General features: G+C 49.1%; 1 protein-coding gene across 1 annotated transcript; it reads right to left on the bottom strand.

Moving 5' to 3' along the window:
* Window positions 1–2,139: 2,139 nt before the first annotated feature.
* LOC311426515 (ferrochelatase, mitochondrial) lies at window positions 2,140–14,810 on the bottom strand. Its single transcript, XM_084502880.1, has 11 exons — window positions 14,664–14,810; window positions 13,744–13,849; window positions 13,341–13,460; window positions 12,795–12,943; window positions 7,397–7,531; window positions 6,875–6,981; window positions 5,625–5,723; window positions 4,729–4,836; window positions 3,607–3,771; window positions 3,331–3,390; window positions 2,140–2,843 (listed from the first exon to the last, which is right to left on the bottom strand). Exons 1-11 carry the CDS (start codon window positions 14,710–14,712, stop codon window positions 2,709–2,711), a joined length of 1,233 nt encoding a protein of 410 aa, XP_084359006.1. The 5' UTR covers window positions 14,713–14,810; the 3' UTR covers window positions 2,140–2,708.
* Between the last annotated feature and the right edge of the window lie 1,093 nt (window positions 14,811–15,903).

Genomic DNA, 15,903 nt, shown 5'->3' with positions numbered 1-15,903 from the left:
CAAGCATCAAGCAGAGAAGTGGGAATGGAGAAAAGTTCATCCAACAGGAGACCTAAGGGATTCGTTCCCCACACGTACTGTCGACATTGTCAGTCCTCTGACATTGATTTGAAGCCTCTCCATAAAAATGTCACCCCTTCATACATGATACCCCTACCTACTTCGCCTGAGAGAGGGCAGGAATCAGCTTTGCATTCCCTTTTCCTGCTGTGGCAGTGAGCAGAGACCACGAGCTGAGCAAGAAAGGCAGAAGGGAGACACGTAACAAACTCCCTGCAGCACTGATGTGGGAATTCAGGTACTCTCCACACCAAGACAGACTGAGCTGAAAGAGTTGAAGGCAACCAAAGGTCCTGGAGAGAGACAACTTTGACTAGGTAGTGTCTTGTGGTCACGCTACTGGTCCTACTCAACACTCTAAAGCCCGGTCTCTACTCATGTCCACAAAAGGGGAAAAATTCCCCTATATTCTCCCACTCTTTGAAAACCGTACACCTCTGCTAGTCGGGGAGCACTACAAACACAGCAAGGTTCTGGAAGTCAAAGCCCAGGGCAGGGAGCACACAGTGGCACGTCCTTGGCATCGGCAGAGCTGCCCCTGCGTCTCCCTGCCCGGAGAAGAGGCACAGGTACAAAGGGTGGAGGAAGACTTGTTTCTGCTACAGCAACAAGGGGGCAGCAGTAACACAGGCAGTTCTGGCACTGAAGGAGTTTAATTCTGTCTCACCACAGTCACATTTGGAAGCTGCTGGATGGCAGTGGAGACTTTTCAAACGACCCTCAAGACTTATTGGGGGGCCGTGGGCCCTACCGAGGCAGGAGACCGGGATTTACATCGCTCCCTGGCAGTACCTGGCCCACTGGCTGACCAGCACGGCATCCATTCATTTCTTTAATACCCCACCTTTAATTCCTTTAGCATAAAATAGAACAAGATCAATCTCTGTTACACCAACAGAGGCCTATTTTCTTTTTAATCAAGCCCACCATTGAAAGACCAGAAGTTCAAACTCTTCGTGCCTCAGTTACACACGCGAGTAAACCTGTCTGAGCAGCAGGGCACCTGCTTCTCAAACCTCATGATTAGCTGAATCATCACTGTACAGAAAACAACCTGCATTGCCAAAGGGCTGGCGTTTCAGTGCTAGTTAAATGAAGTAAACATTGACATCCACCAAGGCGACAGCTAGACTAATACTCATATGGCTCAGTCCCTGCAAACACTCACAGCTTTGCGGCTCCTCCAGCCCGCCAGGGAGGCCCCTGTGGGGAGGACCAGTGACTGAGGTGCTGCAGTGCTTCTACCCTACGCTACTTCAGGTGCCGAGATCGGGCATGCTGTGTGGTGACAGCCTCCGAAAGGAGTCCCCTCCCATCCCGAGACCAGCCTGGATGCCAGTCCTGGTGCTGACAGCGAAGGGATGCTGCCCTCGGAAGGCTCCTCGCGCTGCACACAGCTACCACCACTAAGGGGGACTCAGCACCCGAACTCCTGCCGAAACAAGCAAGAAGTGTAGATGGGTTACGAGTTCATTAACTCCAGGCTCACGACTGGTGCCAGAAATGTAACAGACAAAACGTGGCTTCTGACAAAGGTACGTGTAAGCACACAGCCGTCAGCACGAGGGGCCTGCTCGCCTCTCTGCGCTCAGGCATCTGCAACGTGAATTACTCCTGATTCATCATCTCACTTTTAAATAACAACATCAATTAGGCTAGATCAATTGTACCTATGTAAGTCCATAGATACCCACAAATACCACAGCACTGTGACACAGTAGAAAGCACAGAGCAGATCTGTAAACCTTCTAGAGAAGGAGCCTGACTAAATTTCCTTAACCAAACAGAGAAAGCCCTTTTTAATAGTAATAATAATAAAGTCACTTTGCTGAAAACGAACCAATATGTTTCAACTCACGCTGCTGATGGTTGCTAGATTTGAAACATACACAGTTTGTGTCAAGTGCACACGTTCTTCAGCATTGTCCAAACAGAATTTTGTCTTTCACTGTATGCTTTTCAAGTGCAGGGGCTTTCCTGCAGATGATGAAAGTGTTTTAATCTAGAAAATGTAAACAAGTCTTGTGAGTTCTACTAACCCAGCTAAGCTTTCACAGGAAGTTTCTGGCAGGAAGAAACAAAACAAAACCTTATCTTTATGTTCTAAAAAAATATACAATTATTTAAAAAGCATTAGAAGTCACTTGATCTTCAAACCCATCCGAAGAGATCGCTCTCAGAAGAGACAACTGGTGATGATGCTGGTTATGCTATGCCTTGCATAAACAAAACTAAGTAATTGTGTGCTTGCACTGGAAAACTGAAATTAATGCACTCATGAAAAAAAATGCATACAAAGAAATCCCTCTGCAGGAAACAAGCCAATTGGTATAAAAGCTTGTTAGGCTTTTCCGTGCAGACTCATATTAAGTCCAAACAGAATCAGATGAGATGAGACCTTTTCACATCTCAGAACAAACGCCCTTGCTTTCCTACTTTCTACAAACACTTCTCAAACAAAGAAAACATAAGTAAAAATTAAACCAAAAAAGTCAAATTCTCCAAGCTGCTATAGAGGTTAACACCACTGAGACTACCAGCCTGTAAGTACGTAACACAAGAGAGCTCCGTCAAGCAGATTTTCCTTTGCACCGCTTCACCAGGGCAATTTTCCTGCACAAGCCAGCCGTGCCATCCCGCACTGCCCATCACAGCTGCTGATTAGTGAAGAAAGCTTTTGTCTCCCTGCAGACAGGATTTACACAGAGCGGACAGCAGAGCGTTAACTGCTTCGAGCAGACTTCGTTCGACTGGATGTGTGAGCAGACCAAGTCTGCCAGAGCCTGAAAGACAGTTAATTAAAAAACAGAAGTGAGCAAACCTCCTTGCATAAAATCAGAAAACACTTCAACGTGTCACACAGACTAGTGAGATCGCCAAACTTTGTAGCCATCAGAGCTCACTCTACTTTTAAGCACTATCCCCCATTGATTCAGTGGAAAATCCTGTTTCAGAACTGCACTCACACAGTATCTTAAAATAAGTATTCCATTAAACAATAACTATTAATGAATAAAAATTTGCTTTTCTTTGTCAAAGCAAACTTTAGAACTTTTTAAAAAAAACAAACATGGTCAACAAAAACTCTTTGTGGTATACGGATTAAGTACGTATTTCTATTTTTCCTCTTACATGAAAAATACTTTAAAACTACAAAAAGACATCCACAATCTAATAGGAAACACACAACTGCAAACTTTTATTACTAATTTACTTATTACTTATAAAAGTAATTACTAATTACTTTTATTACTAATGCAGCAAAAATACCTTAGAGAACAGTGGATTTCCATTCAGCGATTCTGCTCTTCTGATGTTTTCAACTCCACACTGGACCAAAAACAAGGAGAAAAGTTAAGTCTACTACATCTACTTACATGTTGCTAAAAACTCCCCTGAGTTAAGATTCATTTTCAATTTACAAAAAAAAAAAAAAAAAAGCCCCAAGTTATATTGCAAAGAGCACCTATAAAGCAAAATTTTGAGAGAAAAAATAATTTGAGAGCACCACTACCCAAACAGCTATGAAAACAATACACTACTTACTTCATTTGCTAAAACCTGGGCATACTCAATATCCAGTTCATAAAGCGTTTCAATGTGGTCGCTTGTAAATGCTATTGGGACCAACAACATGTTCTTCTTTCCTCTTTGACACAGGCCTTTAATGGTCTCATCTGTCTGCGGACCAAGCCAAGGCATTGGCCCAACCTGTAAGAAAAGGAGGAAAAAACACTCAAAAAAATCATTCTTAGAAAAAACACCCATGTTTTCCTTAAGCAAGGCAACACAGACCAAGTTATATTTAAGAAGGAGACAGCTATCTCTATTTCTCTGCTTTTGACTCTTCCTTTCACTTTATCTGTTAGGTTTTTATGAAGACATACTGTCCCACTGTCCCTCCATTTAAATCCCCTAAAAAGAGAACCTGGGCTGGCCTTAAACGAGACTTGCATTAAAATAAAAGTTTCAATGAAGCTCTGCTATTTTTAGTTCAACAAAAGCCTGATCACTAACGAAGGGGGATTTACCTGCCTTTTGAAGATGGAAGTATTCAGGATGCAGAAAACCCACCTTAACCCTTATCTATCCATGAAGTACTTGGTGCCGATGTACCATAAGATGCAACTTTAAGAACAAAACAATGGCATGGTAGGTGTAATGCTAATGAAACATATGGTTAATTGTACTACGTAACTATGGTAAAAATTAAGTTCCTTGTTACTTGCAGTAGTAATAAGAAGCAAAAAATAATGCAAGTCTTCATCAAGACTAACGAAGCTTGTCTGGGTTATGTGTATGTCATTATAAAGACTGCCTATTTCACAGTCACAATTTCTGAAAAATTGCTCCAAGACCATCTAAAAGTAACACTTAAAAAAGCAATGAATGCTCTACTCTCCTTTCTGACAGAGAAAGAAAAATACCAAATTGGGTGCTATGAGACTTATGGTTTAGTGGGGATTGTTAGCGTTAGGTAGAGGTTGGACTCGATGATCTTCAGGTCTCTTCCAACCTAGAAATTCTGTGATTCTGTGAGACTGTAGGTTTTCTAACAGACGCATTAAGCATACTTGTCTGGGGTTATGGCACTGTGGGAGGACCACATGCTCCATCACCTGAAGCTCTTGGCAGCAGCGGGTGGTGGTGTGGTTCTCCAGCACCTACCTTGGACTGCCAGACCAGCCGGTAGGGGTTGGAGTAGTTCAGCTTCTCCATGACTCTCTGAACAGTAGCTCCCACTTCTTGTGGATATGGATCACCACGGTTCACCACCTTCAAGACACAAACAGCAGACGTTTTCTTCCAGGGAACGTCTGTGCGGGCACCCTGTCCTCACCTCACACAGCCTTTAGCCACTGCCGAGCACTGGGGCATGGTGGGGACATGGCTGGTGGCACCAGGTGGCCGCAGGCACCACCGCCCCAGCCCACCCTACAGCCCCTGGCCAGGGGTGCCCCCAGGGCTCCTCCTCCCCTTCCAGCTGAAGTGCCTTCCTGCCCAGCCAAACCAACAGCAAAGCTGCTTTACCAGGGCATCTGCTGCTCCTCCCTCCAGTGACAAAGGACAAATTCTTCAATCTTCTCATACAGATATGATTACATTTTGGTAACAGCACTGATTTTTTTTTAAATGACTGGATTTCACTGCAGTCACTGATAGAGGATTATGCCCTTTAGTGCAGCCCTGCAAAGACGCTACTTTCATTCCTCCAGGGAAAGGGTTATTAATACTTCCTAGAGGTGAGAAAATACCATTATCGCCCGGGTTTGAGCTGGCAAGTTTGTGAGACCATAAAAGCAGCCATATGGAGCCTGACCACCGATCCACCTAACCCAGTGCCCTCCCTTCAGGGGTGGCCAGCAGTGCACATCCGAGCAAATGCAGCAAAGCCACCACAGCTCACGTGCCTTGACCTCGGCTCCATGTCAGCCACAACTCAGCAACTCATCTTTCTATTTGTGTGGTTTTACTCTGCAAGCGTGCAAGCTGCACACCCTCCAATTCAGCTTAGCCAGCACGATTCTGGTCAGCAGTTATAGGAACAGCCCAACGTAACTCACAGACATGGGGAGCGAGTGAGCCGAGAAAAGGATGACAACATCTTTCCTTTTGTCAGGTGGAAACAGGTCCAGTTCCTTCTGTATGTGGTCGGTAAAGCACTGGTCAGAAAGAAAGAGCAGAGACTTGGATCAGGACTTGCTGGAAGGGAACTGCACACTGCGCAGGCAGAGCCACTCTTCTGCTCAGCACACCACAAAAATGGCAGAACCCAAGCCAAAAGAGAAGCTCTCTCCAGGGACAAACGTGCCATTTTCTCAGGAAAGGAAGGAGCAAGAAGGTTCCCTGTAACTGCTCCTGCACAGCCACTGCTGTGGCTACAGCTACCTCTTTGCTGCCTGTGAGCTCTGATCTGACAGAGGAGACGTGATCTGTGTGAGTTCACCACAGACCTACTCAGATCAGGAATTTGGGCTAACGACCTCTAGAGGTCCCTTCCAGCTCAAACTGCTTTAACAACAGGACTACACTCCTAGAACAAGGTGTACGTGGTGGTCACATTCACACATTATCATGCCAGAACATCTCTTGTGAAATAACCATCTTTCTGCAACTGCGTACACAGTAGACAAGACACATTTCATTACCATAACTAAGATGTACCCTTACACTGAAATATTCCTTTTATTCTTCTCATTTTTTTTCTCCTTTTTATTATTTTTTTAGTCAACAGGAAAAATGTGTAAACACAACCTAAATCAGCAAATTGGTTCATCTTCTTTTAGGATATTTCATAGCTAAAAAGCTCATAAGCTTTGTTGCAAGCTATGACTCGCAGTCAGTGAGCTTTACTTACTACTGCGACTTGTAGTAAGTAAACTGATTCCTCAGAACATTCCTCTTGCTCAATATCGTGCAGTATTTTCACTGGTAGCAAACATTTCTTAAAAAGAAATGGAATAAACATCTGTATTTACTTAGTTCTTTTTCCTTTCGAAATCAGGTGCTAATGCAAACATACCAAGTTTCTCCTACATTAACCAACCTCAGAAAACCCCTGGGAGTGTCCATCAGTGTGATAACACAGAAAAGACAATGAGATAGCTGTGAACGAGCCCTTCTGACTCTGGGGTGCTGAAGCACACCCACACTGTGCATGCAGAGGACTGCAACATTCCCCTTGCAGCTCTAAGAGTGCCTTAAGAAGAATATTTCGGGGTACCCTGTTGTCCCTGGAGGCCTCTGTATCAGACCTCAGTTCACACACCTCGTTCTGACTGCCAACTTCAAAGGCTCTCCTACAAACCCATACCTGGATGAGCAGGGGATGTGTGGGCCACCGGTCAATTATACTCCACTTCATCTTTGGCTTCTCCCCCTTTTTATTGTAGTAGCGATAAATAGCATTTAAACTGCTTCCTGAAAGACAGGGAATTAACAACATCAGGTTATCCAAGGCATCAGCAACCTGTCGGATGAAAACAGTTTTGTAGCAAGGCGCTGTAATATGTTAAAATGGCATACAGTTCAAATGCAACTCAGAACTGAGAACATCAGAGGGGAACAACTGCCTCAAAGCTCACACAGCGTACAAGAATAACTCGCTCAACCATTCCTTAACTGCAGAACAGTTACTGCAGTTTCCATGGAGAAAGCTTACTCAGTGGTGTTCCTGGGGCTTCCGTTTATATTCTCTTGCAGTAATGACAGTAACAAAGCTATCCCTACCTAAAGAGTTTCTGGCTAGAACTCAGCACTGCAGTAAACACAGCAGAGCTGGAGCTGGCAAGGAAGCCGAGGGGACGGGCTGGGTGCAGGAGCTGCGGGCTCTCACCTGTGGTGGAGCAGCTGTACTGCGGGTACTGCGTGAAGGCGATGGCCCGTTCGATGCCGTCCTGCTCCATCTCCTCGATCGCTTCTTCCGTCAGAGGGTGCACGTACCGGAACCCGATGTAGTACTTGTGAGGTGCTGCCAGACAAAGAGAGGAGAAGAAGTTGCAGAAAACAGCACCGACCCGTGACTTTCAGCAACACCGTGTTGCTAACAGGTACGAGGCACAGAACCCGGCAGGTAATTTCACCAAACTGTCAAAATAAACCTGTTGACACTTCCCTGGCTACCTTTCAAAACCACCGGCATACAAACACATCTTTGTCTGGTACGTATTAGGCTGGTAACTCAGTTTCCTTTAGCAGAAACTGTAAGAGATTTACACGACCTGCAGAAAGCAGCAGCCTCCTCGTTTCGGTTAGATAGCAGAGGCACGGCTTCTAGGCTGCACGGAGCTCTATGTGTTACTGGGGAGTTCGGATCTAAAGGATGCGTTGGTAAAAGCGTGCCACTAAAAGATGCTGAATGAACATAACTGTACCCGAACAGATCACTGGTACACAAGAGCTGCGGTCTTCCTAACAGCACAGCTCACCGCACCGAAATCAGGAGTGGGATGCTTTAAATACCGCAACCTAATTAAACTGGCAAAGCTTCGGGAAGACAAGGCTTTCTTCGTGCTGCCACCCACTCTGCTAAAAGGAAACAAATTCTTTAAGCAGCTTGTTCGTTCCAGGAAATGTTATTTAACTAAACTTTCAAACACAATTGGGCTGTAATTGTGCGTGCCAGCACTGAGATGTTCTGCTCTGCAGTCGTCAGCTTGAGAGGGTCTGATTTTCAAACAGGAAAAGGCACCTCACAGATATCAGCTGCTTGCAAGGCAGTGCAAGAAAACCAGACAATTCTACCCCTTTTGTGTGCCAGGTGCCAGCAGAGAAGTCACCAAGCCAGCATCCCTCACGCTGGTGAGCTGCTCTGCTTGCACAGAAACCCCCAGGGACAGGGGCTTGTTTGGGGCAGCAGATGGGGGTGCTGAGGAAGGGAGGCAGGTTCTTCCATTTCTGGTTTGTTTCTGTTTTGCACAGAGACCGTTGTGCCTGTAAGCACTTCAGTGCTTTTTGGAAGCAATACTTTTCTTTCCAAGGACAACATTTCAGGTTTTTCCATTTTCCACCTCTAACCTTCTGGGTGTCAGCTCTGAGGTTTGTGAGTGTGGTGGTTTATGTTTGCTTGTTTCTCCTTGATTTTTTTGTTTTGTTCTAAATGGAGGACAGAGGCTTCTAGGAGAACAAACCCAAAGTTTCTTTTCCCTGGTTTCCAGGTCACTAGCTCTGAAATACCATTTAACAGGTTTCTGAAGGAAGTAATGTCCTGTGCTTGTTCTGCACTCCACAGATTTACGCAGGACTCAGGAAAGCAGGTTTAGCCAGCCCCAGTTCTTTGCAGGAGGCAAAAAAAAACCTCCCACCTGGGAGCAGTAGCAAGTAACGACCCACCCTCAGGAGCCTGGAGGCCAGTTACCTCTAACATTTTTAAATGGCATTGAAAACAAAAATCGGACTAACCAGAGTAAAGACAAGAGGAGTTTAACCTGGGAAAGGACATATCAGGAAAATTATGACCAACCTGGGAACTTCTTGCAATGCTCTCACAGCATTATGTTCTGTCCTGGACCACAGGCAGCAAGTACCAGGTTTTCGTGTGTGTACACGCATTCAGTTTGCAGGTACAGTTAGAATCAGGATTACTCTTTCAGGTACACAACAGCTCCTGCTATGAAGAGCTGCCAAACTAAGAAAACAACACGGTCCCTTCATCCTGAGGGCTTTCATTCTTCTGACAGCAAGGGAATCTTGGCTAAAATACAGCTTGTAAAAACACTCAGAACCTTTGTAACTAAAAACAGTGGAAAAAAGCAAAAGGCGCCTTCTTGGAATATAATTGCTGTGAGACATTAGCCTATTTGATGCTAGCACTAAACAAACAGAAATGTATTTTCCTGTCACCACATTTGCGTGACTTATTCTTACAGACCACTGAGCCCACCCAAGTGCATTCATTCAGAGAGGAAGAACTCTTGTTTATTTTCAGACAGCTGCCTGTGACAATAACGCTTCATTTTAGAATTATATTGTTCCCAGATGACATTGGTGAGGCTGTTTATTTACTGCTTGATCTTAGTCCCAATGTCAGGGAGTAACGTGTCGAACATATTCAACAAGTCTACGCGTCAGTCGATTGATGTATGCGAACAGGTGAGTTTTACAGGTGGACACTGTCCAACTCGAGTTCTCCATCAGCTGCAAATACACAAATAGCTGTAACCTCCAGGCCACCCGCAAGTCCAGATCCAGGCAACAACAGATGCAAAGTGTTTCTTCCTCACCTTGCATTTCACATGGCACAGGCACAGCCCACAAGTTACTCGTTAACCATGCTCAGGGCTCCCGACACGCCGTGCGAACACGGCACGCTGACCCAGTGCTCTGACGATAACCGCCCCGCTCAGGCTGCATGCACGCCTGCTTCAGGCTGCTCTGCAGAAACACGGTACGTGGTACCACTGCAAGGCTGCCTGAAACGCTGAAGGAAATGGTTAGCACATTCGGTATTTAAAACTATCGCTAGGTTACAAAAAAAAGCCTTTAAAGGACCTCTGAGGGGTAAGGACTGCAGAGAGGCAGGCGTGACTGTACAAAAACTGCACCGAACAAAAGTACATGGGAGTGGTGTGCTGGGAAAAGCAGATAAACTCGGTAAGTTTTATCTCCAGAACCTGTTGCAAGCCTGACCCCCGAGGGGCTGCAGCTGCCACACACGCTGCTGCCTTTGGAGCCAGGGCAGGACGCAGGCTCTGCTGCAGGCTTTTACTGTACTTGGAGGGACTGCAGCTGGAATTAAGTTAGAGAATAGTGTCTGTGGGGAAAAACAGGTCAAATACCATCCAAATGAAGGCATCAGTGACGTGTTACATGCTGAATGAATAAGGGAATTCTGGAGCTAGACTTTCAAGAGCATTAGTTTTCAGCTCCAGACATTTATCTTTTTAAAAAAAATTTAAAAATCTCCTGCCTCTAGCCCTTTCCTACCCAAATCTGAAGTAGAATCCACAAAGAATTACTAAACTGCCGAGAATCAAGTAACATATATGGTCTAACGTGGGGGGTGACTCCCTGACCCACCAGCATCAAACCTGCAAAGGTCGTGGAAGCCGCAGGGAGAAGGCAGCTTGCAGCACCACTCGTCAGAGAGCTGCTGAGCTGAAGAGAACGGCGAGCTTCCTTCTTCTGCTTCTCGTACTCCAGCAGCTTTTCCAGTACAAACGCTTAGTGCTCCCATTGGAGCAGCAGGATGAGAAGCATTATCTGCAGCTGACACATTGGGGAGGAACACAGTGGGCAACTCGGTGATCTCGTTAATTCCTTCTACTCTCAAAGCTGGCTTGCTGCTTCAGGAAAAAAGCGTAATGCCGAGAAGTGCCTTACTGGAACAAAGGTGGCCCCCAGACAGCTCGTTTCAGGCAGACCAACCATCGCATCACCGTTTCTCCTGGCTTGCCAAAGCAGTGATGATTCACTGGGCCTTTTTTCTCTGTCCCACGAGACGACAGAGACAGAAGACCGCCACTACCCTCAAGCTGCTGCGCGGGTGTCAGCCTGATTGCTGGTGCTGCCACTCACATTTATTAATGCCATGCTTTTAATGGCACTGTTTTAATTTCACATAGCAAGAAACCAGCATAAGAGGTACTGCAAGCAAATGATCTATCACCTTCAGCAACAGGCAGAGGAACAAAGACTTGAATTCATCATAGCTGCTAACAGAGCAACAACACAAGATAAAGTCAAATTCAGCTAACAACCCATCTGAAAGCAGTTCAGCCAAACTGCTGCAGATTCCACCACGAATGCATGGGCTAAGAATGACTCTTGTATCTATTTGGTTGGGGGTTTTAGGAGAAAGCCACTGAACACAGACAAACCACAGCTGGCTGACTTTAGGTGAATGACCCCAATGGTCTGTGTTTGCACACCCAGCAGGTTGCAATTGCCCACTGTAGTGCATTAGCTTAAGGCTTTGCTAATTTGGGCACTCACAGAAGCACCTACACCGTTTTGCCATCGCGCTGGTGCTCCCAGGCACAGTGGCACAGGATAACCCACACCAGAGTCACACCTCCCTGCTGCAAGGGAGCAAGGTTCAGAGAGGCTCTGTGATCTGCAGAGAGGGGAGGGAGGCTTTGTTCACCTTTCAAGCTCTCTGATAGTCGAGGAAGAACTGGCAAAGGCAGTATCTACTCCTAGCCATGCCAAGCCATTAGGCCTTATCGCCTGCTCGTGTCCTCGGGCGGAGCTCACTGCTATCACTCGCCCAAGCTCTGCAGTGTTCAGCCACAAAACGTATCTTTTCTTCCTCTTCAGGCCCGAAATGGGGCCTTACTGGTGTTAGATCTTTTATCCATTAGCAGCAGCTACAGATTCAGGCAATGTAACTCAGGAGAGAGCTCTGAAGCAACCAGTAATTTTGGGGGACCTTTCACAGGAACAAAAGGCAGACCTGCAGCTTTGGGGAGCAGTTTCAGAGTGCTGACACCCTCCTGTGCAGCCACCAACCCTTTCAGCTCACACTGGCACACCAGACAGGTACAAAAGGCATTACAGCATTAAATTCTGGCCTCAGAGCTGGATCGTGCCAGCCAGTCCCTGCACAGCATCCCGCCGAGCTGGCCCCGTGCAGGAGGCAGCAGGAGCAGGGAGCACAGCTCCAGCGCAGCCCCAGCTGCTGGCTGCTGCTGGCGTGCGGAGCTGAGCAGCACCGTGCTGCCGTCAGCTACAAGCAGCGGTCACGAGAAGGTGGCCGTGCATCGTACAGCAGGAGATCCCACCCTCTGTGAAACTCAATAGATCAGCGTGCAGAACACGAGCAACCAGGAAACCCCAGACTGACAGACTCCTTAACTCTGTGTGTGCATTCACACATGTGCAGCCTAAAAGGATCATCGTTCTCACACACCTCTTCATAAAAGGTACAAAAATTTGAGCTACAGTCACATGAGGTTATACAGCCACTGCCAATGGCCACTAATCTCCATCTCCTTTACCCTAGCAAGAATGCCACTCCCATGGTGCCATTCCTGATGGCTGAAGTTACACAAGATGAAACGTGCCAGAAGTATCTCAGGGTGGCCTTACAGACAGCTCAAACTAGTTACCTTGGGCACAGAGGTGGCAGCTGAACCGCAGCACATACTGGATCCAGCCTGAGAAGGTGGGTACGGACCTGGCTGTCGGCTTGTGGTGAATGAGTACTGACAGCCAAAAGCAAAAGTTGCTTTACAAGCTTGTGTTTTCAACACATCAGGCCAAAGAAGCTTCTAAGAACCGTGGTAAAGAAGTACCTGTGTGAGGAGACATGCTATCCAGCAGCTTCACCATGCCTTCTCCCTGCACTGCCGTCCACTTCTTGATCGGTGACCCACCTCCAATCCTGCTGTACTGCTCCTGGATTCTCGGCGTGCGGCGCTTAGCGATGAACGGTGCTAACTTACTAAAGCATTCAGAAGGCACACGTGTTAATATTGTAACCCCAATCACCCCCACCCCCTTCCCCAAAAAAAACTCTACTGGAGTGGGTTTTTTTCTGTGGCAACCTCCCCAAACAACAAGCAAACCAGCACGGTGTGGCTTGTTTAATGTTACGTTCTGTCACCCTTCCCAAACTTGCCAGGTGACAGTAAACCAGAATTTGCAGTTTGAAGAGATTGACCTTGGCACACTTCTTTCCAGAAAATTACAATACCACATCTTGCACAATCTGGTCCCAAAGACTCAACAGTTCTAAGAAATGCTGATATATGCTAAACTAAAGTGTAATGCCTGAGCCTGCAGTTAAGACAAAAACATTGCACAATGACTGTAACACACAAGTTCCTGGTGCTTCTTACTTTTGTGCTGGCAGCGTCATTAGATCCCTGTCCAGGAAGAGACGAAGTAAGAAATCATGCACATCATCCAGCCTTTCCGGACCTCCCATGTTTAACATCAAGATTCCTGTTTTAGGTTTCCTATGGAAGAAAATGACATTTCAAACCCTAGCTACATACTGATTATTTTTTTTTAATTGCAATTTAATCGGCTTGTCCATCCGCACTTTTCTTTCGCAGCATCCTATTTAAAGTTCATCCTGCTTATGAGAAAAAAACATGAACTACGAACAGGAACAGCCGGGCAGCGCAGGGGCACACGAGGCATGCCGGCCCCCAGGCCCACCCGTCAGGCGGGCCAGCTGCACGCTGTGTCACAGGGACGGGGCAGCAGCCACCCGGCCAGGCCTGACCCCAAACTCACCGCGCTTCTGGCTGAACCTGGGGCTTCGTGCTCTTGGCCGCCACAGCCGCGGACGCCTGGCCTTGCCATCGCAGGGGGACCCGCAGGGAGCTGCTGCTTTTGACAACTGGAGGAGAGAGAACAAGGCATCGGAAACCTGGCACCAGGAAGGCACGAGCCCCGCACCCGCTGGGGAAACGCGCGGCACCACTGAGCCCTTTGGTGTCTTCTGCCTTAAACGCCAGGTCCTGGAATCAGAGAGCGCGAGCTTTTGGCTTTCTTTAAACCCAGTGCACACCCACTTGGGTAGCAGGCAGCAACCTAAAAACCAACAGATGCCTCCCTAAGTCAGGCTCCAGCTGTATGTTTGAAACTGCTGGAAGCACGGGTACGGGGGCACCCGGGCTGGCTGAACACGAGTGCTCCTGCAGCAGCCCTGCGGGGCACAGCGGGTCCGGGTCCGGGTCCGGGTCCCCAGCGACCCCCCAGGCACAGCTCCCCTCACCGGGACTGGGACCCGCTCCCTCACCAGGTCCCTCAGCGCCGCGCACCTCCCGCTGCCCCCGCACAGCCCCGCGGGGACCGGCACGGCCCCGGCACGGCCCCGGGACCCCCGCGGCCGATCCCCGCGCCCCGCGGTGGGTCCCAGCCCGCCCCGTCCCGTCCCGTCCCGTCCCGTCCCGCACGGTCCCGCCGGGAGCCGCCGCCTGGGGCCCGGCGGGGGCGCGGCAGCCCGGGGCCGGCCCGGCGCCGCTGACGCCGTTACGCAAAGGCGGCCCCGGCGCGGCCGTTGTGTAACGCGGCGCCGCTGCCCTCCGCCGGCTCAGCCCAGCCCAGCCCGGCACGGCTCAACCCGGCTCGGCCCGGCCGCCCCCCCGGCCCCGCGCTCCCTCCCTCCGGCCGCCTAACGGGGCCGGGGCCGGGACCCGCCGCGCACTCACGGGGCCGCGCGGCCCGGCCGGCCGCAGCCATGTTGGCGGCCGCCTGCATTCCCTCAGACGGCGCCGCCGCTGCCGCCGCCGCCTCCTCCCGGCCGCTCCGCTCCGCTCCGCTCGGCCCCGCTCGGCTCCCGGCCGCCCCGCCCCGCCCGCCCGCCCGCGGGCACGGCGCACGCCCGCCGCAGCGGGGGGCCGGGCAGGGCCGGGCAGGGCCCGGAGCGACCCGCCCCGGAGGAGCTGCCCTGAGGAGCTGGCATCTGGCCGCGCCGATAGCGATCGCGGAGCTGGCGGCTGGGGCCCGGGAGGCGGCGGAGCCGCTGCCCGCAGCCCAATTTGCCCATTAGCGAGCCCATTAGCGGGCCGCCTGCAGGGGGAACGGAGCCCAGGACGCGCACGACGTCCAAGTTTTAATTGCGCCTTGTATCCTCTTTCGAAGATTTGTTTACCCTTTCTAATTAAGCTCCGCTGAGCTCCAAGCACCTGAACGCCTTTCCGAAAACTGTTATTAGCGGCCACAGCCTCGCAGGGCTTGCAGCCTCCACGGGCAGCCGCAGAGGCGAGGTTTGTGTGCAGCAGCACCTCGTATTGCTGCCTTCCTGCAGCCCCCTGCCCCCAGCAGCCTCACCCAGGCCCTTGCTGAACCCCGGGATCCCCCCATGGGGAGCAGGGCGGCTTCCCCGGCACCCTGCATCACGAGCAGGTTACGGGTGACTCGATGGCATCCCTCATCCCGCTCACCTTTTAAGCTCCTTATCCGGGCTGCCTCTGCCACGAGCTCCCTGCAAGCCCTCCGACCTTTCCCTGGCAGCGCCCCGGATATTTTAAGGCTTTTAACCTTGACAGAGCAGCTCATCCCTTCCACTTTAAGGGACAGAAAACCGCCCTGTCAACAAGACTTTTTCTAGTAGTATCTTTTCCTAGCCTTTCTCTTCCCTTATCACCACAGCCACTTGAAGGATTTTGTTAGTTGTTGATAAAACTCCTTATATGCTCACAAATTTCTACACATCCTGCATCACAGAAGCCTCGAGCATCTCGGCACAAGAGCAGTTGTAAAATCAAACAACAAAAGAATCAAAACAAACACCACAAACAATAAAAGCCCAAGGGGTAGGCTTACTACTTGGCAGCATGTTCAACATTTGAATGGGGTGACTTTTCCTACAGCTCACTGTTAATGCATTGTCACATGTTTAGGAGTAAGAAATCTCTTTTGTTTTCTTGCAGTCAAGCTTGTTCATAT

This window comes from Aythya ferina, assembly GCF_964211825.1.
Source record: "Aythya ferina genome assembly, chromosome: W".
Taxonomy (NCBI): Eukaryota; Metazoa; Chordata; class Aves; order Anseriformes; family Anatidae; genus Aythya; species Aythya ferina.
Note: the sequence above shows the minus strand (reverse complement) of the source record. Positions and strands in the feature narration are given on the sequence as shown.